The sequence below is a fragment of the Phallusia mammillata genome, chromosome 3, assembly GCF_965637545.1.
Source record: "Phallusia mammillata chromosome 3, kaPhaMamm4.hap1.1, whole genome shotgun sequence".
Lineage (NCBI taxonomy): Eukaryota > Metazoa > Chordata > Ascidiacea > Phlebobranchia > Ascidiidae > Phallusia > Phallusia mammillata.
This window is the reverse complement of record NC_137254.1, coordinates 14,948,553-14,968,775: the sequence shown is the minus strand read 5'-3', so window position 1 is coordinate 14,968,775 and position 20,223 is coordinate 14,948,553. Positions and strand designations below refer to the sequence as shown.

General features: G+C 37.5%; 1 protein-coding gene, 1 long non-coding RNA gene and 1 pseudogene across 2 annotated transcripts; 1 reads left to right on the top strand and 2 right to left on the bottom strand.

Annotated features, from left to right (window-relative positions):
• Positions 1-20,223, top strand: part of LOC145219640 (uncharacterized) — a 225,974-nt pseudogene that overhangs the window by 45,243 nt on the left and 160,508 nt on the right.
• On the bottom strand, positions 9,364-11,789 carry LOC145220415 (uncharacterized). Its single transcript, XR_013858146.1, has 4 exons — positions 11,339-11,789; positions 10,706-10,966; positions 10,265-10,496; positions 9,364-9,945 (listed from the first exon to the last, which is right to left on the bottom strand). It is a non-coding gene; the product is annotated as an uncharacterized LOC145220415 (long non-coding RNA).
• LOC145218055 (uncharacterized) lies at positions 14,790-15,598 on the bottom strand. The gene is made up of 2 exons (XM_080085444.1): positions 15,513-15,598; positions 14,790-15,275 (listed from the first exon to the last, which is right to left on the bottom strand). Exon 2 carries the CDS (start codon positions 15,270-15,272, stop codon positions 14,790-14,792), a length of 483 nt encoding a protein of 160 aa, XP_079941570.1. The 5' UTR covers positions 15,273-15,275; positions 15,513-15,598.

Below are 20,223 nucleotides of genomic sequence, written 5' to 3'. Positions count from 1 at the left end.
TAAAGCGGAAACGCCGCGTCATACTACTGTGCGTCATGTAGTACGGCTATGTAAAGAAGTATTCGAAAGATAGCTGGTTGTTCTAATAAATCAGTGTTTCTTAACCTTTTTAGTGCTCGTGCCGTTTATTAAAAATTGTTCGTACCCCCTGTCTACAATGGCCGACGAAAGAAAACAAAATTGTAACAATAGGAATTAAACTCCGTGTATTTATAACTTTTGCGTTGAATGCATGCATTAAAATAGTCTTGTAATTTCAACAATATTTAGAGCACACCAACAATCAGTCAATTCAAATCAGTCACTTGCTACGCATTCTTTACAAATATGCCTAAATAGCGTGAAATTTCACACTGCATGTCGTACCCCCTGTTTTGGTGCTTCGTACCCCCCAAGGGGTACACGTACCCCTGGTTAAATATACTTTTGCCAACTAATATGATCAAACAATCTTTAACGCAAAACATACGTCACCTGGTGTAATTTTTACGACATGGAGTATTTCCATTAAATTGATGACGTTCGAGCAAGATTGATTTGCTAGCTGATTTACAAATCATTTTCAGTTTAATTTCCACATGAACTGGTTAGTAAGTTTTTATTTATTACATCCAGATCAACGTTTTGGTTCAAACAAACCAAGTGGTTCATGTCCTTTATGGATAACGCTTAATCTGTTAAGTAAGGTAAGTTGTTGGTGACATTTGGTGTTACTACTGAGTATTTACTGTGCAAGAAACTGATAGTTTTGGTTGAACAGCGCAATTTATAACACAAATTGGCACACAGTACAATTAGTACTACAAACACACATAGGCAATAGTTTCAAAAAGCCTTGTTGTGCTTATCCACCTATGAGTATGTTGTTCGGGGTTAATTTTTCGTTCCCAAAAAAATCCAAAATCGATAATGATCTTTAAATTCGACAATGACATTTTCATTACACTTGTGTTTCCTAAGGAAGATACTCTTTGTACTTTCTGAAATCATCATCCTTGCAAACTTCCACAGTCCCTCGAGAGCACAGTTTTTAAAGAAATCTCCGCTGATTTGCGTAACTTCATCGACCAATGAGCAGTGTAGTTAGTGTTAAATTAAACAAGTGAATCACAGTACGCCAGGCCTACTGAAGGCGCCATACCGAGTCAGTCGGTCACCAAGCATTCACCACCAAGTGATTTTTAAATCAGATTCGGCCCACAATTTACGAAGTCTCGATTGTGCAAATACACATTTCAAAGCTGGAAAGAAAGTTGGGATTTACTCAATGCGTTGGTTTTGTTATATCGCCATCGTTAATCTTTGCCTCACGTACACACAAGCGCTATTGGATTCACCCGCACAAGACTTACTTTAAATTTATTTTTTTGAATAAATTTTACTTTGAAAATTTCATGAATGGCGTTTTATGAGAATGTTTTTCTGCTTTATTGAATTTCTACATAAAAGTGCTTAGCCGCACCCGTAATCTTAACTGCAGGAGCTGTTTTGTTGTTCCGTTTTTCACATCAAAATGACACGACAAGTGGGAGTTTTATCTGGAACAAACAGCTGGCCCGACCAACAAGTCGTCATTTCACGCCCCAAATTGACCAGTTGTGTGGTCTATCATTAAATGTGGATTGTAGAAAGACTTCAATGTTTTACCAACTTTATTGTGTGCAAAATATGTTCAATGTTTAAGGCAATGCACCGTGGGTACGCCTCCTTACTGAAACCCTTTTGAAGAGAAAAACACTTGATAGCGCAACGGTTTCCGGGCCCTTTTTAAAATAATTTCGGGCTACGAAACCCCACGAAAAAGTTACTGTTGTATTCTCGATCAGAGCAAATCAATAGAATGAATAATACGAAAACAAGCACGGTTTATATAGCACCTAAATCAATTAGCATAGCAGCACAAGAATGCGAATCAAGCAATTAAAACGCAAGGTGCGAAATGAGTACAACACAGGCCTCGAAATGCGTAATACTTAACACCTCCCCAACAAAAATACAAAGCTGCGCAATAACAATATTACGTCATTAACAACAAAAACGTTGCGGAGGATTGCGACGTCGCTTAGACCGTCGCGGATTCTCTGGACCGTACTCGGTAGTTGTCTGGGATGATACTGGTAAATCACCAGAATTTTGATCTCCCACATGCTCATCTTCGGTATGCGCATCGTCATTTACAGGTGTTGGAAGTTCACCGGACGGAGCTGGTCAATGTGGCGGCGCCACAATTGTCCCTGAGGTATCACCTTTACAGTGACCGATCGAGTGCCGTGAACTTGTGTTACAATGGCTGGAACCCAGCGTGGGTCACGGTTGTGCTTAGGTCCGTAATACAAAGCGTAGCACGGCATTCCAACCTTGTACGAACTTTGTGCAAAACGATGCTTTTTCGAGTTTGCGCGAGACGTTTCTCTTGATAACCTTCCTTGAGCAATGTGTGGCGGTGAAGGAAAAAGTGTGTCCACCTTTGTTCTCATCTGACGGTTATTGAGAAGTTGGCTAAGAGAATATCCGTTCCCAGTCGGCGTCCTTCGATATTGCATGAGAAATTCGATTATCGCTTGCTTTGGGGGCAGTACAGACTTTCTCGAAGCCTGTTTGAAAGTCTGAACAAGACGTTCAGCTGCGCCATTTGTTGCAGCATGATAAGGAGCTCCAGTAAGATGAATTATTCCCCTTTCCTTGCAGTAAGTTTTGAATTCATCAGAGGTAAACGTCGGAGCGTTGTCGGTTACGTATGGGGATACCCGAAGTGCGAAAAGTCAGACTCTAAAAGATCCGCAGTCGCTTTTGCCGTAATGGACTGCGTAGCGTGGATGCATGGATACATGATCCACATGTAACCGAGACCAAGGTTTTTCGGGTAGAATCCATGGATGCAATAAAGCTTTAGGTGGAGCATTTTGATGCTCGGCACAACTATGACATTTGTGACAAGTATCCATGATGTCTTTGTCAATATTTGGCCAAGTAAACAACTGTTCTGGCCAGTTGCTTCATTCTCTGCATTCCCAAATGACTTTGGTGCAACAACTTGAGTACTTCGCGTTGAAGTTTAGAAGGAATCACCAATCTACAGCCGTACAATAAACATCCGCCGCTAATGCTTAGTGAATCCGCAATCTGACTGTAACGATACAAGGGATCTCCAACATCAAAATCTTTATGTGGCCACCCTTCTTGTGTATATCTCATCACGTTAGAGAGAACGCAGTCTTTTGCAGTTTCCTTTACAAGAGCCTTAGCGTCAGCGGGTTTCACTTGACTACTCAAAGTTGTGATTGCACACACCGTATCTGAATCTACGGTTGTTTCCTCCTCATCAAAAGTTGGATCGTTTCCAGCTGGTAGTCGACTAAGGGCGTCGGCGTTATTTATGTCGGAGGTTTTCCTATACTCAATATCGTAGCTGAATTGGTTGAGAAGTAGCGCCCATCTCGCCAAACGATTTGCTGCGAGCGTTGGAACAGTCTTCTTTGGTCCAAAGATTGTCAACAAGGGTTTGTGGTCAGTGACCAAATAAACTTCCGGCCGTACAGATACTGGAAGAACTTGCGAACAGCGAACACAATAGCTAAAGCCTCTTTTTTCATCTGGCTATACTTTCTCTGACAGTCAGTCAGCGTTTTCGATATGTTAGCTATTGGTCTTTCGCTTCCATCTGCAAGACGATGAAATAAAACCGCACCAATTGCTACGCTGGATGCATCGCATGCTATTCCAATCGGCAGGGTTGGGTCAAAATGGGTTAGAACATTGTCCGACGTTAGGAAGTGTTTTAAACGTTTAAAAGCATCTTCCTCTTTCTTTCCCCAATTCCAGGTTACAGTTTTCTTCGTAAGCCGGTATAACGGTTCCGCAACTGTTGAAAAACCTGGGGGTAAGAACTTGCTGTAGAACTGAACTGAGCCCAAAAACGAACGAAGATTTGACACATTTTCTGGTGGAGGCATGTTTAAGACATCATCGACTTTACTTCCTTTGGCAATACCATCCTTAGTGAGAACATGACCTAGGTATTCGACTTTTTTCTGCGCAAATTTCCATTTCTCCAAACGGCAACGTAGACCCTTTTCATGAAGACGTTGAAGCAAACGACGCAAATTTTGCAAATGGTTCTCTTTAGACGAACCGCTGACCAAGATGTCATCTAAAAATACCGCCACACCTGGCAAATCGTGCGTAATGTCGTTCATTAACTTTTGAAAATAGCCCGAAGCAGAAGAAATTCCGAAAGGTAACACATTTTGTAGAAAAGCGCCTCGATGTGTACTGAGGGCTAACCTCTTCCGGCTTACTGGACCAAGTCTGATCTGGTTGTAGGCATCGGCCAGATCGATTTCGGTGAACCCGTGACCTCCTCCAAGCTTCTGCATTAAATCACTTGGTAACGGTAGTGGCTGACGATGCGTGTCCAGTTGGGGGTTTACTGTCACCGAGTAATCGCCACATACCCGAACTCTACCAGATGCTTGCCCTGGTAATGGTGCCTTTCGCACAGGCACCACCGGTGTTCCCCAATCATTAAATTGGGCGTCCATGTTCCGTTTCGAATTGTCCTTAATGCTTCGTCCAAAGGGTTGGAAATAGATGGAAAGTCGCAGGTACTAGCATGTGCGCCGGCAGAAAATTTTGCAAGAGGGGCAAATTTTGGCTGATACTTTACCGCATCAAGAATTTGTTACATTTGAAGCCATAAATCGTGTACTTTACAATTGAGTTGCCTAAAAGTTAAAGCATTGAACGATGTCACAATTCCCCACGCTGCCATTTTAATTAGGTTTGCTGCTAAATATGTTAAATTGAGGTACACTGAAATTCCAAGGGGGGGGGCAAGTGCCCCCTCTTGCCCCTACGTGGCGGCGCCCATGGGTACTAACGTCCTGACGAATGCGCGCTGCAAGTTCCTGGATCGATTATCCCGGCTTACGCTTCATTTCGCTCCAAAATTTAAATCGTTCTCTCACCACGAAACGCTTGGGGTCATACTGCTCATCCATGAAAGATTTAATCTCTTCCATCTTTAAGTCATTTACCTGTTTGGGTGGAGAACTCTGCGATGCCAAGTTGGCCAGAAGCTTGTAAACAGTACCGCTTTGATTCGTCAGAAAAACTTGCGCTTGTCTCGTCTCGGGAACTTCATGAGCCTTAACAAAAGTGTAAAACCTAGACAAATAGTCTTGCCATAGCTCCACTGTGAAATCGAACGCGCAGAAATTAGGCGTCGCCTGGGGTGCGCTGATACGGGCTGAAGAAGAACTTTCATCGGAGGATGCCTTCTTCAGTAGCGTCATCATAACTTCCATTAGTTCTTGGCGACGTCTTTCTTGAACTTCCACTTGCTTTTGCATGAAGTCGAAAAACTTTTCCATCTTCAGAAGTGAAGATTTCCAATTGCGTGAAGTCGAAAAATATCCTCGTCGCCAATGTTGTATTCTCGATCAGAGCAAATCAATAGAATGAATAATACGAAAACAAGCACGGTTTATATAGCACCTAAATCAATTAGCATAGCAGCACAAGAATGCGAATCAAGCAATTAAAACGCAAGGTGCGAAATGAGTACAACACCGGCCTCGAAATGCGAGCTTATTGTGCGTAATGAGCTTATTGTGCGTAATGGTCATTCCAGTCCTGATTTGTTTTGGAATCAAGGTATTAAAATCAAACACGTAGCGATGCCGAAGTTTTGTCTTTCATCGCTTTCAGTATTTTGTCCATTATATTATAGCTTGAAAGCGTGTTTGTCATTTTGTTTTATTTACATGGTCCAATAAATGCAAATACTGAACGAGCGTTTCGTACACCAGGTTGCATATTTAACAAATTTGTCGTTCAACTAGTGTAATGATAAACAAAATACTAGTTGTTGTTTCAAGAACTTATACTTTTGCTGACGTTTCGCCCATCAAAACGGTAAGGTAATTATCGAGTAGGGTTCACTTTTTATTAAAGAAAATACTGGACCCGTTAGTTAATTGCATTTTGCTGTAATTATCGAGTCGGGTTCACTTTTTTGAAACTGGATTATTAAAATAGACTAAAAGATTAGGCAATGTGGCGAATTTAAAGAAATTAATGGGCCCGAAAAGTTTTTAATAATTGTATTGAACTTAGCGTATTTCGTCACTTTCGGTATTTGGCCCTAAAGAGGGTGTTAGTTAATTGCATTTTGCTGTAATTATCGAGTCGGGTTCACTTTTTTGAAAATGGATTATTAAAATAGACTAAAAGATTAGGCAATGTGGCGAATTTAAAGAAAATAATGGGCCCGAAAAGATTTCAAAAATTGTATTGAAATTAGCGTATTTCGTCAACATTATCATTTGGACAAGGCGTTCGTTGCGCAACCATCCGTGACGTTCTCTCGTTTCGCATTTTTTTTCGTTTTTATTCTGGCAGAATGACAATGGTAATCTTTAGGTACCTGGTAAACAATGCCTGTACGGTATAGTGGTATAGTAGCATCTTTTGGTTTTGGTAGCAACTGCCCAATTGTTTTAAGAGGTTTCATTGCCACTTTTACCCAGTGTTTCATATCGGAACGGAACGGAACTTTATACCGGAACGAAATAAATAATTTTTGGCTGAAATACCGGAACGAAATACCGAAATAAAAAAAAATCAAGATACCGGAATTTTTTATTCCGGTATTTCGTTCTGGACATTTATCACAAAACAATTTCTGAATATTTCGCGCCGTTGAACTATAATAAAAATTGAAGCTCCACAATTTACATTGACCATCATTGACAAATATTATGTGACGTAACAACTACCGACAATAATTGTTGTGTGTTGCAACTTTTTTTCTTTTCCGCTTAATAGTTGCAAAGACCACAAAGAAATGTTCTTTTGTTAAGACCGAAATACCGAAAAATACGGTTATAAATTTATTTCGGTCAGACCGGAACGAAATGAAAATATCGGTCCAGAACGAATTAAATAATTTACTCAGCAGAACGAATAACGTTCTTTGATTTCGTTGCGTTCCGGTAGGAAACATTGCTTTTACCCCAGCATCGTTTAAGATTCATTTTCGGTCTCATACCTTGTACGTATGGTAAGCAAGTAAATGATTTAAACTGTCCGTTCTGTAAGGTGGTTGGGTTATGGGTCATGTGGTGCAAATTGCGCGGGAAGCCGTTTTTCTTCAACACGCGTGCAATGTTCTTGCATTCTCGCAATATACCATTATGTTCGCTTGTGTGCTCGCAATATACATTCATTGCTCTGACGAAGCCCTGCTGTTTTGGTGGGCGAAACGGCAGCAAACATGCAAGTTCTTGAAACAACAACTAGTATTTTGCTTAGCATTACACTAGTTGAACCACAAATTTGTTCAGTTTTGTCGCGGTTTGTATAAATATGCGTTCAACTGAATCCGATTTGGTTTCATCAGGTCGGGAATGTAAGTGTAAAAACGAAAATGTTTCATACTGATAAAGCTAAATCTGAACGGGAATATCATTCTCATTATGCACCGAACCGTGGAAAACTTGTGGTATGGAACAAACTGTTAACAACTGGATACATCACACACAGCCGAAATTTATTTTATTATATTTCTAATAGAATGTTTAAAAGTTTCTGAATGTTCTAACCTCCAGACCTAAAGATTGTCATTAGTACGCAAATATAAAAAACTGAAAAAAATCTTTAATTTTTATTCTACTTATTATACGCGACTGATGACATTGTGACTTATAAATGAAATGAACAATTAAAGTGAATAGAATGGTACGCAATGGATACAAAACACAAACGGGGCGTTGATTACGATTCGTATAAATTCTACTCCTGTACCACAAATTGTCTATTTTGAAGAAGTTTTTCAAGGTTTTCACTTGATTTCACATTCAACTTTTGTTTTCGAACAAGTAACAAACTGAAAAATGCTTTGCAATAACCATAGCAAGGCATTTATGTTTTCAACTTTTAACTGATCAAGCGGCCAATTCGGTTAGTAGGCCAGGTGTAGTGAACCACTGTAACAGGGTAACAATCATAAAATTGTACAATTTTCGAACCGATACAAAGCGATAAATTGACACGATTCTATTTATAACGCCGGCATTACGAACAGGAAACGTATGCTTCTATGGAATGTACTCCGGCTCCTTCCAACCTGGGTGAGACACATTTCCCCTCATTTTCAAACATATAACTTTGCACATCTGCTCTTGTTTGGGAATCCATCTTTTCCACATAATTTGGTCGACTATCTCGTGGAATAATTGTTGGTTTTTTTCGTATTTCACGAAGTATTTCCAGATCTTTTGCCATTCTTTCCCGTCCGCAGACCTCTACTCGTTGCCAGAAGGTTCTGTTAAAGTGATCGTACAGTGCAATGTCCTGTAAAAATAATAGCGGTTGTATCCACATATATTACAGGCAAATGTCTTCTAATGTGTTTCTTATGTGGTCACAAACATAACCGACTCTTTTGAGGGCAGAAAATGCAAAACTTATTTTTAATTTTTTTCAGTATGTATGATCTCAAACGAGCATCAAGAAAAACAAACGCACAGTCAGCATAATAAAACTGTTTGAATACACATATATACGTACAATGTTGTTCAGTTATTTCAAGTTTCTATTATCCTCTTCAGTTTCTAACATGTTTCGATTGTAGGAACGTTTGTTAATGTGTATCACTTGATTCAATACATCCCAATCGAAGCAAAGCAAATACTAAAACAGAGCATGTATTTTATATTTTAGTTTGAAATTGCCTTTAACCTTTCTCCTGCCGACTATAGAATTTCTTTTGCAATTTAATTTATTTTTTTAACATGAGTTTGTCATAGCATAAAGATGTTATGTACGAAGTTTGCAGCTTGTATGATTTCTATGTTTGATTTTATGGTATGTTCCATTTAAGGAACAATGGTGGGTTTGATGTAACTAACATTGGTATTTTTTAAAGTTTATTAAACAAAATAAATAAACAAAAACACACTTATAATTTGAATGAGGTGATAAGGTGTTTAATGCAAGTATATGAATAACAACATTGTAACAAAGTGAATAACATTTAAAAAAACTGTACAATGTCACCAACAACACCGGAGAAAAATGGAAGTTCTTGTAATGTGTCAGCCAAAATAGATGTCCTTCTTTCCCAAATCAACCAGAATAAAGATGAAATGGCAACAAAATTAAATTCTGTTTTGGCTGAGCTGCAGACCATTAAAAGAAGCCAAACATTTTTATCAAATAAATATGACTTCATTGAAAAAAAACTACTTGGCACAGAACAAGAATTAAAAACAATTAAAAGGGAAAACTCACAACTGAAAGAAGAAATGAAACAACTGAAAGAAGATGTTGTGGAGGCATGCAAAAATGAAATAAATACATTGGAACAATACGGTAGATGTGAATGTTTGGAAATAAAAGGTATCCCACAAACCACCAATGAATGTACTGATGAAATTGTTGTTGCAGTTGCTAAACGTCTTGGTGTCACAGTTAGAAAAGAAAACATAAGCATCTCCCACAGACTTGGTTCATTGCAAAATGAACAACACAACAAACAATCAACCCCAATAATTGTGAAGTTTACAAACAGAAAAATCCGTGATGAAATCTACAACAATCGGTCTAAATTGTTCAAAACAAGGGTTTCCGAGGAAAATTCACACCAGTCACCAATATATATAAATGAAAGTCTTACAAGAGCAAACAAAAAAATGTTTTACCAATGTCTACAATATAAGCGACAAAAAAACTACAAGTTCATTTGGACACGAAACGGGACCATTCTATTAAAGAAGAATGAAACATCTTCTACAATTGCGATCCACAATGAAGGAGATATGCAGAAAAACAACATTCCCACATCATCATAACTGTTGTAGCACATCAACTGGCAATCCAATCTGTATGTATTCTTTCTTTTTGTTTGTTTTTGCACCTCACAATTTCTTGATTTGTAAGCACCTGTTAAAATGTCCCTTATTGTCATTTCACCATTTGCATAATGCATCACACAGCAATTTTTCATCAGATACCCCAATAAATCCATGACCAACATCAAAGAATCCAAATATTTCGATATAAAAGAGTTTAAAACACTAATACACACCGCTACCACTAATGACTTAACATTACTACAATTTAATGTTAGAAGTCTTGCACACAATTTACACATAATGGAAGAATTTCTGCATACAATTGACTTTGAGCCTCATATAATTGCAATCACAGAAACAAAGTTAAATGCAAACAATACAAGCAACATTTCACTAAGCGGTTATACCTTTCTGCATGCTGATTCACCAACAAATGCAGGAGGTGTTGGAATGTACATCAAAAATTCTTTGCAGTACCAGGTCACAACTCAATACGATATTCACATGACAAAATGTGAAAACCTTTGGATTGAAATGAAGTTACACCACCAAAAAAATGTGGTTGTTGGCATAATCTATAGACACCCTGGTCCTGGCATCACATTTTTCTCCACACACTTCGAACAGTGTTTGTTTGACCTAAACAAAAGAAATGTTACATACTACATTCTTGGAGATTTCAACATCAACAGCCTGGCCTCAACATCCACAATAATACAAGTATAAGTCAATGACAATAATTTTGAATGCAAATATGCTAATTACAATTCCATCACATACTGCACCGTCAAATTCAATGTCAGCTATTGATCACATATATACAAATAACACAAATGATACAATTATACCTGGCCTCATAACTTTTGATATCTCTGATCATCTGCCATCATTTGCCATTGTAAGAAAGACTAGCCCAATGCAATTACAGCAGCTAAAACCAAGAAGAGACTACAGGCGTCTTAACATTGATAATTACTTATATGGTGTGTATAGCATTGCAGAGACCATTCAAACAAATCAATCTATACATAAAAAATTTGAAATTTTAATAACTGAATTCCAGAATGTAATTAATCACCATGCCCCCATTACTAGTTCTGTTGGAAAATCTGCAAAACAAAGGAAACCATGGTTTACTAAAGGAATCCTTACATCCATTAAAAAGAAAAACAAACTGTACAAACAATGTGTTGCTATTGGTAAAATAAGTGACAAATACAAACAATATGCAAAAAGGCTAAAAAACATTATCAGAGCAGCAAAACAAAATTATTACAAAACCTTATTTGATAATAACACAAATAATACGAAAAAGACATGGCAACTTATAAACAAAATTATTTCACACAGGCACTCAGCAAACCCCCAGGCATCTCAAATAATCCATCAAAATAGAACACTCACCAACCCAAAGCAAATTGCTAACACTTTTAACATACATTTTTCAAGTATAGGTAAGGACATGGCTTCAAAAATTGTACCTGCAACAGTTCCACCCAAGTCATATCTTCACAATCCAATGTCCAACTCATTTCAGTTTCATGATGTGTATGCACAACAGAAGTGTATAATATCATCCATAATCTCGACGAAAAAAAATCCATAGGTCCATACGAAATTCCAATCCGTCTAATCAAGCTTGCAGCTCCTGCTCTTTCACCAATTCTTTGCACGCTTTTTAATGATGCAGTTCAGGTTGGTTCATTTCCAAATTCCTTAAAAATCGCCAAAGTCATTCCACTTTTCAAAGCAGGTTGTGCCAAACAATTAGGAAATTATCGTCCCATCTCCTTACTTCCTATCTTTTCTAAAATATTCGAAAAACTTATATACAAGCGTATGGCAACCTTTTTGGAAAAATATCATGTATTAACAAAACATCAAAATGGATTTAGACCTTTACATTCCACAAACTTAACAATTGCTGAAATTTATGACAACTTAGTTGCAGCAAAGGACAAAAAACTTCACACTTGTGCTATATTTCTAGACTTAGCTAAAGCATTTGATACAGTCAATCATGAAGTATTACTTCAAAAGCTTGAACATTATGGCTTTCGTGGACACATAAACATGTTTCTCAGAAGTTATTTAAATAGAAGACAACAAAGCACTTGCTTTTCAGGACACCGATCACCATTTTGCTACTTGACATGTGGCGTACCGCAAGGCTCAGTCCTTGGCCCTCTGCTCTTTTTAATTTACATTAATGACCTTCCGACTGCATCCAACTTCGAAACCCGTTTGTTTGCCGATGACACCTGTCTCTGGATGTCCAATGATAACATTTCAACACTGCAAATGACCGTCAATGAAGAACTGACAAAGGTTGACAAGTGGATGAGAGCCAATCAACTGTCCCTCAATCACACAAAAACCAAATATATGATGTTTTCTCCACAATCCGCTTCCTTCAATCTGCGAATCTCTGTAAATGGTAAGGAATTGGAAAAAGTAAAGTCACTAAAATATCTGGGTGTGATTTTTGATGAGAAAATGTCTTGGGCTGAACACATCCACTTCATCCGAAATAAAATTGCTTCAGCTGCAGGAGTTTTCTCCAAGCTAAGACATTATCTGCAATCATCAACGCTACGCTGTCTTTATTTTTCCTTGGTGCATCCACACCTCCTTTATGGATTACTCTCTTGGGGTTTTGCAAACAAAACCGACATACACCAACTGTTAGTTATGCAAAATAGAATTTTAAAAATCATGACCAACAGCCCTCTTCGAACCTCAATTAACAAGTTGTACAAAAAAACTAACATTCTCAAATTACATGACATGCACAACATGGAATTGGCAAAATTTGCGTTTCAGTTCGTACACAAAAGACTGCCTCCGGCTTTCGACAACTTTTTCACTTTCACTTCATTAATACATAAACATGCAACAAGAGGCGCCACAACACAAAAATTTTTCGTTCCCCAAGTTTCTTCAAGCCGAGCCCAAAATACACTCAGATACAAGTGCACCACAGTTTGGAATAAACTACCCAACAAATTAACTAACAAAAAAACTGGATTAAAAGCTTTCATGAATAACAGCAAATCTTTAATACTGGAAACATATACATGAGTCATGACTGTCACTCTATAAATTCCCAAGATTAGCTGTTCATTTGGCATGCACCACACCACGTGGTGCATTATTTACATTCCACGGGGTGTTATGGTCTTGATTACTTACGCAACCCAATTACCGCTTCCTAATTATCCCTCCAGACAGGTGTGCGATTACTGCCTGAAGAAATGCAAACTGAACTACTGTTATTGTCGTATTTTCACATGTGTTCATGTTTATTATTTACTCGATGCATTTAAAACGGTTGTCACGCAGTGCTTACTTTATATTTTTTCTTCTTGTGTTTACAATTTGTACTAAAAATTCACCATCAAATAGATAGGGTCAGCTTTTAAAAAATAGCCAATTGTGGTTCCAGCTGCACCCTTTTTGTTTCCACCCTTATTTCACACGTTTACCTACATGTCACCTGACCTATGATTATGCTTGGGCGCTGAAACAAATAAACAATTGATTACAATTATAACCTTTTCTAACAAACACAAACTAAATTATAACACAAACAGTATCATTTCTTAAAGTTTCGCTGCAAAAATAAATACAAACAGTTAAATAAATAAACAAAAACACACTCACAACTTTATGAAACAAATATAAACTAAAACAACAACAAAATAGTAATAAACACTGGTAAAATAAACAAAAGTACAAATATAACCTTGTAAAGCAAACAAAAACATAAAGAAAAAAGGATTTGAAGTCACATGTTCTTATTGATGATGATAATTTGCAAAACAGGACTTTCCCCTTTCCGCATGGAGCCGTACTAATATGCCAGCCAACTGTGGCCCTCGTACGCGCTCCTGACATGCTTTTAACAAACAAAGTGTGATTTGTCTCCGAAATTGCAAATGGGACATTTTTTCTTGACTGATTTTACAGTGTAGTCTCCATGCTGCTATCACAGATATATTGATTACATTTATAAACAGAGCCCAATACCACTTTTTACCCCGTATAGATGGACGGTAAGATTCTGCAAGTCTATCCATAAGATCGACACCTCCCATCCCTTTATTGTATGAGTGTATGAGATGTGGTTGTGGAACATGTTTTACTCCTCCTTTTACTCAACGTCTTGCCTTGTGAAGTGGCTCATGATTTTCCCAGTTGCTTGCCATTGTTACAATTGCATTGTCATGCCACTTTGCAACATAAATTTTTCCATCAGAGCAATAATCAAAAGTTCCCCTTTCCTCTTTTTTGAGATTTTTATGGCTGATCATTGTTTTGTTTGCATTTGCGGTTCTATTTTCTCTTACTGTCCCACTTGCTCTGACACCTTTTTTTTCTAAGTTCAGACAGTAGATTATAGCTGGTAAAGAAATTATCGAAGTATAGTTGGTGGCAGGAAATATCTGAATTTGACATTATAACATCTACCATGCTGTTGACTACTCTAGTACCAAGAGGCAGGTTTTCTGAGTTATCCTCTTTTCCTTGATAGATTTTCATGTGATATGGAAAACCGTCGCTGCCACAAATACACCAAATCTTGTAGCCAAAGCGAATTGGTTTTCCTCTGATAAACATTTTGGCACTGTGACGTCCATAGTATGGCACCATTGACTCATCAATGCTAAGTAAACTGTGAAAAACTCCAAATTGTGTGATATTTTTATTTATCATGTCATATAGGGGAGAAACTTTACTCATCTTATTCCCAGAAGTAAGATTGAAATTATCAGCAAAATGTAAGTATTTTTTATTTCAAGATACCTATTTCTGCTCATAGCTTTAGCAACAAATTCTACATGCAAATCAGGTTGAGTTGACCAATAATGTTGCTCTTCAGGTACAGTATGATATCCAGACAACAAGATAATGCCTAAAAATTTTAGCATTTCACACTTTGAAATTTGCAGCATTTTTATCCCTGTTAGCATAAAGGTTAGTTTGATGGACTAAATGCTGCAACATTTCTGTCGTAAATATTGACTTCCAGATTTCATAAGGTGTCTTTTCTTCTAGTTCATCAAGTTTTTCATCAATAACAGAAGTTCCAATCTTCATAGGTTTACTAAATGTAACACGCTTTTTCCAAACTACACTACTTTCTTGTTTTCGTTTCTTTTGAAGTGGCAGCATTTCATTTTCAGAATCACTTTCAACATCTTGTTCTACTTCAAGTTCACCAGCCGGTTCATACAGTTCTTCAAAGTCTTCAGGAACATCTTCAACATCACTATCTTGGTCTCCTGCATCTCCTGCAGCAGGAGGAAGTATGACAACAGCTGTGGCATCTGATGATTGTGCAATTACTTCACATGCCTCAGCCATTGTTGAAACTTTTGTTGTCTTTCTTCCATAAAATGTTTGAGGATCCATGTTCTAAAAAATAAATTGAGTAAAACATATACAACACATATTCTTTGGCTGAAGCAAAACAGTTCTAGCAACAACTGGTATTGATAAAATAGCGCAACATATATTAATTATAAAAGTAATCATATTGCATTTTTTTGATGGTGAACCACCAATGTTTTATAAATGGAACATATTTTTAATATTCTTCATTTCAAATTTTTTTAGCAGTAAATCATATTCAAATATTGAGTACATACAAACCTTTGTGGATGCTGAAGAATATCCTGCTGTCAAATCCCCCAGTCAGATTGCTATTTGGTTATTTCAGGCCTCAAAATGTACATTAGAAAAAAAGTGATTTTACCTAGTTTACAAATTCAAACTTTTAACACTATAAGGAAGATTAAAAGTTGTCTATCAGACTCTCGAATGAAACTGGACTAGTTCAGCACACGCAGGTGACAAAAATCAAATTTCGAATTAAATCAAGACTTTTACGCAACTTTCAAAAGTACGTTCCATTTAAGGAACCACGGCAGGAAAAAGGTTAATGTTTTCTGTCCCCCCAGACATGTATGCGGAGCCTTCACATCAATCTGCCCAGTACCGTTGAGATACTTGATTGCTACAATCCATAATATACCAAAGTTTGCAGACCTATCGACCTATGAGGCTTGATAAGCGAAGGTTAGTTTTGCCAGGAGAGTATACCGCACTCAAGTTTGTTACGAGTAAACATACTGGGGATCATTTATACATAACGAACCTTCAGCAGTAGAAAGTGCATAAAAGTAGGTGTTCAAATAAATTCCTAAAGTTTACATATAAATCGGTCTTATTTTATTTTTCTGGCACAGTTGACCACACAACCTGTCAGATTTTGTTTACTTTTTCTTAAAAAACTGCACGGCGAGTCTGCTATTACACGATTTATAACGTATGGTAACATCAATGAATAAACATTGTATCAAACAAACTTCAAAACCTGGACCCCAACTTTTTATGCAAATCTAGAGTCTTACCTCCGTTAGACGATGTTTCCTAACAAACTTATAAAGTAAAGCCTGTATAGTTGTGGAACCAGTTTTGTGAGTCTTCAAAAACACGAACTTGAAAACAGGCTTCTCACATTTGTATTCCTTTTTTCTCAACATTTGAGTTATGTTGGTAATTTCTTTCGGCATCGACTCAGAGATAGGTGCGAAAACTTGGTGCTATTAAAACAATAAGAAGTGTAAGCTTGATTAAACGCAAAATTACCTTCCTGTGGCAGCGTAGCACCTAAACTTAACTTAAATAGGAGTGGGGTATGAAGAAAGGCATATTCTTCTTCACTAGTTGGGCATATTTATACAACCAGAAATACATTAAATCTAAAAGAATTTCCTACGTGTCATGAGTTTGCTCAGTCCCACTACGCACGAGTTTGCTCAGTCCCAGGACCGTTCAGTTGAGAAAGGCAGCTATTTGGGAGGTTTGTTTGATCGAAAACTAGATCCATGACTTCGCACAAATAAATGCCGTTCAGTCGATGCACATAGCAGGAAGGACTAGAAAGCGTCTAATTTTAAATCGTACTAACATTTGTTACAATTTTGCATCAGATGAAAATCAGATGTTTAGTTGTGTGGCAGAATTGCAAAAAGCTGCTTGTACCACAGGCTGAGAATCCCTTGCCTATAAGGATATGGAAACGAAAACTTATTTTCGTTCAAACACAGAACATCATTTACGTTCTGTTGTCATTTCGCACAAAAAATGAGAAAAGAAATCAGTAAAATGTTAAGTGTTGAGACACGTACCTACAGGTAAGGAATAAATGGTGCAATAATGTACATCAGGGTCAAAATATCTGTCGCTACACTTAAAATTCCTCTTACCTTTGAATCGTTGCGTTTCCTAGCAACATCATTGTTATTCGTTTGTTTTGGTGCAATGTTGGATATGAAAGGCGAAAAGTTCCACATGCACATTAGGACCAATGAAAGGAAAACAGACAAACCTAAACAGGTTCGGTACCGTCTCGGCATATGCATTTGTTTCTTGTCGTCTGTGGAACACACTGCAAATAATAAACCAATTACTTTTTAGCCGTTACTCCAGCAATGAAGCAATTTAAATTGCTTTGGGCAGTTTTTGTTTAGCTTCGGTAGCTAGTTATCTGATTAGAAAAAGTCAATTCGGTAACAGCCATCTAACCTACAGTTATCAAACAACAATGCTTTCATAAGTTTACCGCAGTTTTTAGCATACCGTAATTTTCCAAGTATAGTGCGCCCCCGTGCATAATACGCACCCTAAAAATGGCATGTCGATGCTGGAAAAAAGCCTGTACCCATGTATAATACGCACCCAAATTTTTACTCTTAAATCCGTAAACGTAAAATTATTTCAGAAAAAAGATCATCTTTTGAAACAACCGGATGTTATTCTGCCGGTCAGTATCACTGCGCATGCGCTCGCAAACTCGATAGCGAAAAATGTTTAGGATTTGTGTAGGGTACATCGTGACAGCAAACGAGATCTTACTGGTCGCGTTCAAGCGGAACCGATCTTAATACTTGCAGAGAACATTATTATTTTTGAAAGACAAATGAAGTTTAATATGTATCAGATTAAAATACCTAAAAATCAGAGTAATTAAATTCAAACTTATGTACAAAATTTTAGTTCGATCCATTGCATATCGGCAATGATATCACCCCATTTACGTTGTCGCTAAATGGGCAGTGTGCAGTATTTGACAATAACACACCATCAAGGATTGCACCATCGCATCAAACGATGTGTCGTCAATTATGAATTTTACTGACTAAGTGTGTTGGGCAGGATGGCTAAATGTCAGGGGTGGGCAACATACGGCCCGCGGGCCGGATCCGGCCCGCGACGGGATTTTGAGCGGCCCGCGGACAGTTTCCGGTCTTACATGATAATGTGGCCCGCGGCCACAGTCTGCCGCAATCCCCCATTACTTGCTTACTACGTCAAATTACAGTTGTAACGCACAGTAACGCTCCCCAATAGCAAAAAAATTTCCAGCCGTTGTTACCATTGCACCATACGTCCATTGTTACGACATAACTACCAACCTTGTGTGTGTCCTACTTTAACGGTTTTCTTTGTTTCCACACGTATAGCCTAGTTCAGGCAGGGGTGGGGAACCTGCGGCCTAAAGGCCACATGCGGTCTTTCAGGGCACTAAGTGCGGCCTTCGATGGCAAAATACATTTTTAAGATGTTGATATAACCGACTGCACCAGGCGCTGAAAAAAATAGACAGAAACGTATTTTTGACTTTATTGCAGATTATTTTTTGATTAGTTCCAGGGCAGCGGTTTTCAAACAAGACCCATGTGGTCCCATAGTGGTACATAAAGCGATTTCCATAGTTAGGACTACCAAAAACTCCAGGTTCAGCAATTTCTAGGTTAAATAAATCCTGAATGTTGTAGTGAAGATGAAAATGTAGTGAGGAATTTTAATTAGCTGGGACCGTAAGTCCTACAAACTACGAGGAAATAGCAAAACGACCATTGTGTAAGTCAAAAAGTTTGAACCTCACTGCCCTTGGCCTGGGAAATAGTCTATGCGGCCTACACGAGTGTCGATAAATCGTTAGGTAGCTTTTATAAACGAAAAGGTTCCCCACCCCTGGTTTAGGTGGTCAAAAATCCGTTTTAAATCATTGGATAAATACGCGATTAATGTATCGATTCAGGAATCCGGCCCGCCAAGTACTTCATTTTCCCATATCAGGCCCGCCGACTGGAGAAGCCCCTGCCTTACAGCAAGGTCAGTTTTATTTTATTTGAAACCTTGGTAAAAGTTAGCATGATAAATCTTATTTTTAGATGAAAGTTAATTTAGCACGTGACGTTTTGAGCTGGAGGGTGGGAACAAGTGGAACATCAAAATATGTGCTACTGTTTGCAAAGTTTGTTTTGTTAAAAGCTACATATATTTTTTAATTTAAACTGACCACAGAGATTTCATAGATGGTTTGATATTGTGAATTGTTCAACTAAGTGCCCAATTAAATCTGAAAATGATGAAAGGTTGATATGGTTAGAAGAAACTTTCATTAAAACACTTCTTACCTGGAAAGTAAGTTTTTAGAACCTAATATGGCAGTTACTTTGTATTTTAACATTTTTATTTTTAGATTGAAACTGAGGATAATGAATTAAAAAAAATGACAAAGCCAACATTGGAAGGTTTGATTTTTACAACCAGAAATTTAATTTGTCTTTCAAAAAGCCTGCTAAGGTCAATGGACTATGTTTGTCTGCACTCTTTTACAGAAGATGTTTTGGAAATCTTGTAAGGGAAAAAATACCTTATCTGATTTAGGTTTTTAACATGTTGATTACTTTTTAGCGCCAGTTAGGTCATCGATCGAAAAATCCTGACACTGATCAAGTGAGTTATGGCACACAACATTTGACACAGCAAAAAAAATTAAAAAGCTGCAAGGTACCAACACAACACGTTCCCATGGTTCAAAAAATCCATGGACATCTGTATGCGAAGAGCCAATTACTAAAAAGCAGAGTCATGTTTTTTTATGTACAAAAATCTTGGTGTTTTTTTTTAATGAAAAATTTTTCTATATCCACACCGATTTTTGAAATGTTAAAATAAACCAACATTACATAGTTTACATTCAACAAACAATAACGAAATTGTATTCTACTGACTTGAATCGGCATGTATTTAGCATGAGAGATTTACAATAAAAATAATTGATAATGTGACACAGATCTTATTAAAACAAAAACTCACCACGCAAACCAATTGTTCTCTTGTTTACTTTGTTTTAAATAAATTTTTGAAAAAGATTCTTTCCAAAAACATGGGACAAAACTTTGACCAATAAATTAATAACATAAGAAATAAGATCAAAAATGACTGTATAATTTAATCCAGTTGGAATGACAAGCTGTTTTACAAAACTCGTTACAAACTCATCACT

Coding starts and splice junctions, on each gene's coding strand:
- LOC145218055 (XM_080085444.1), bottom strand. CDS start 15,272: ATGGATCCTCAAACATTTTATGGAAGAAAGACAACAAAAGTTTCAACA.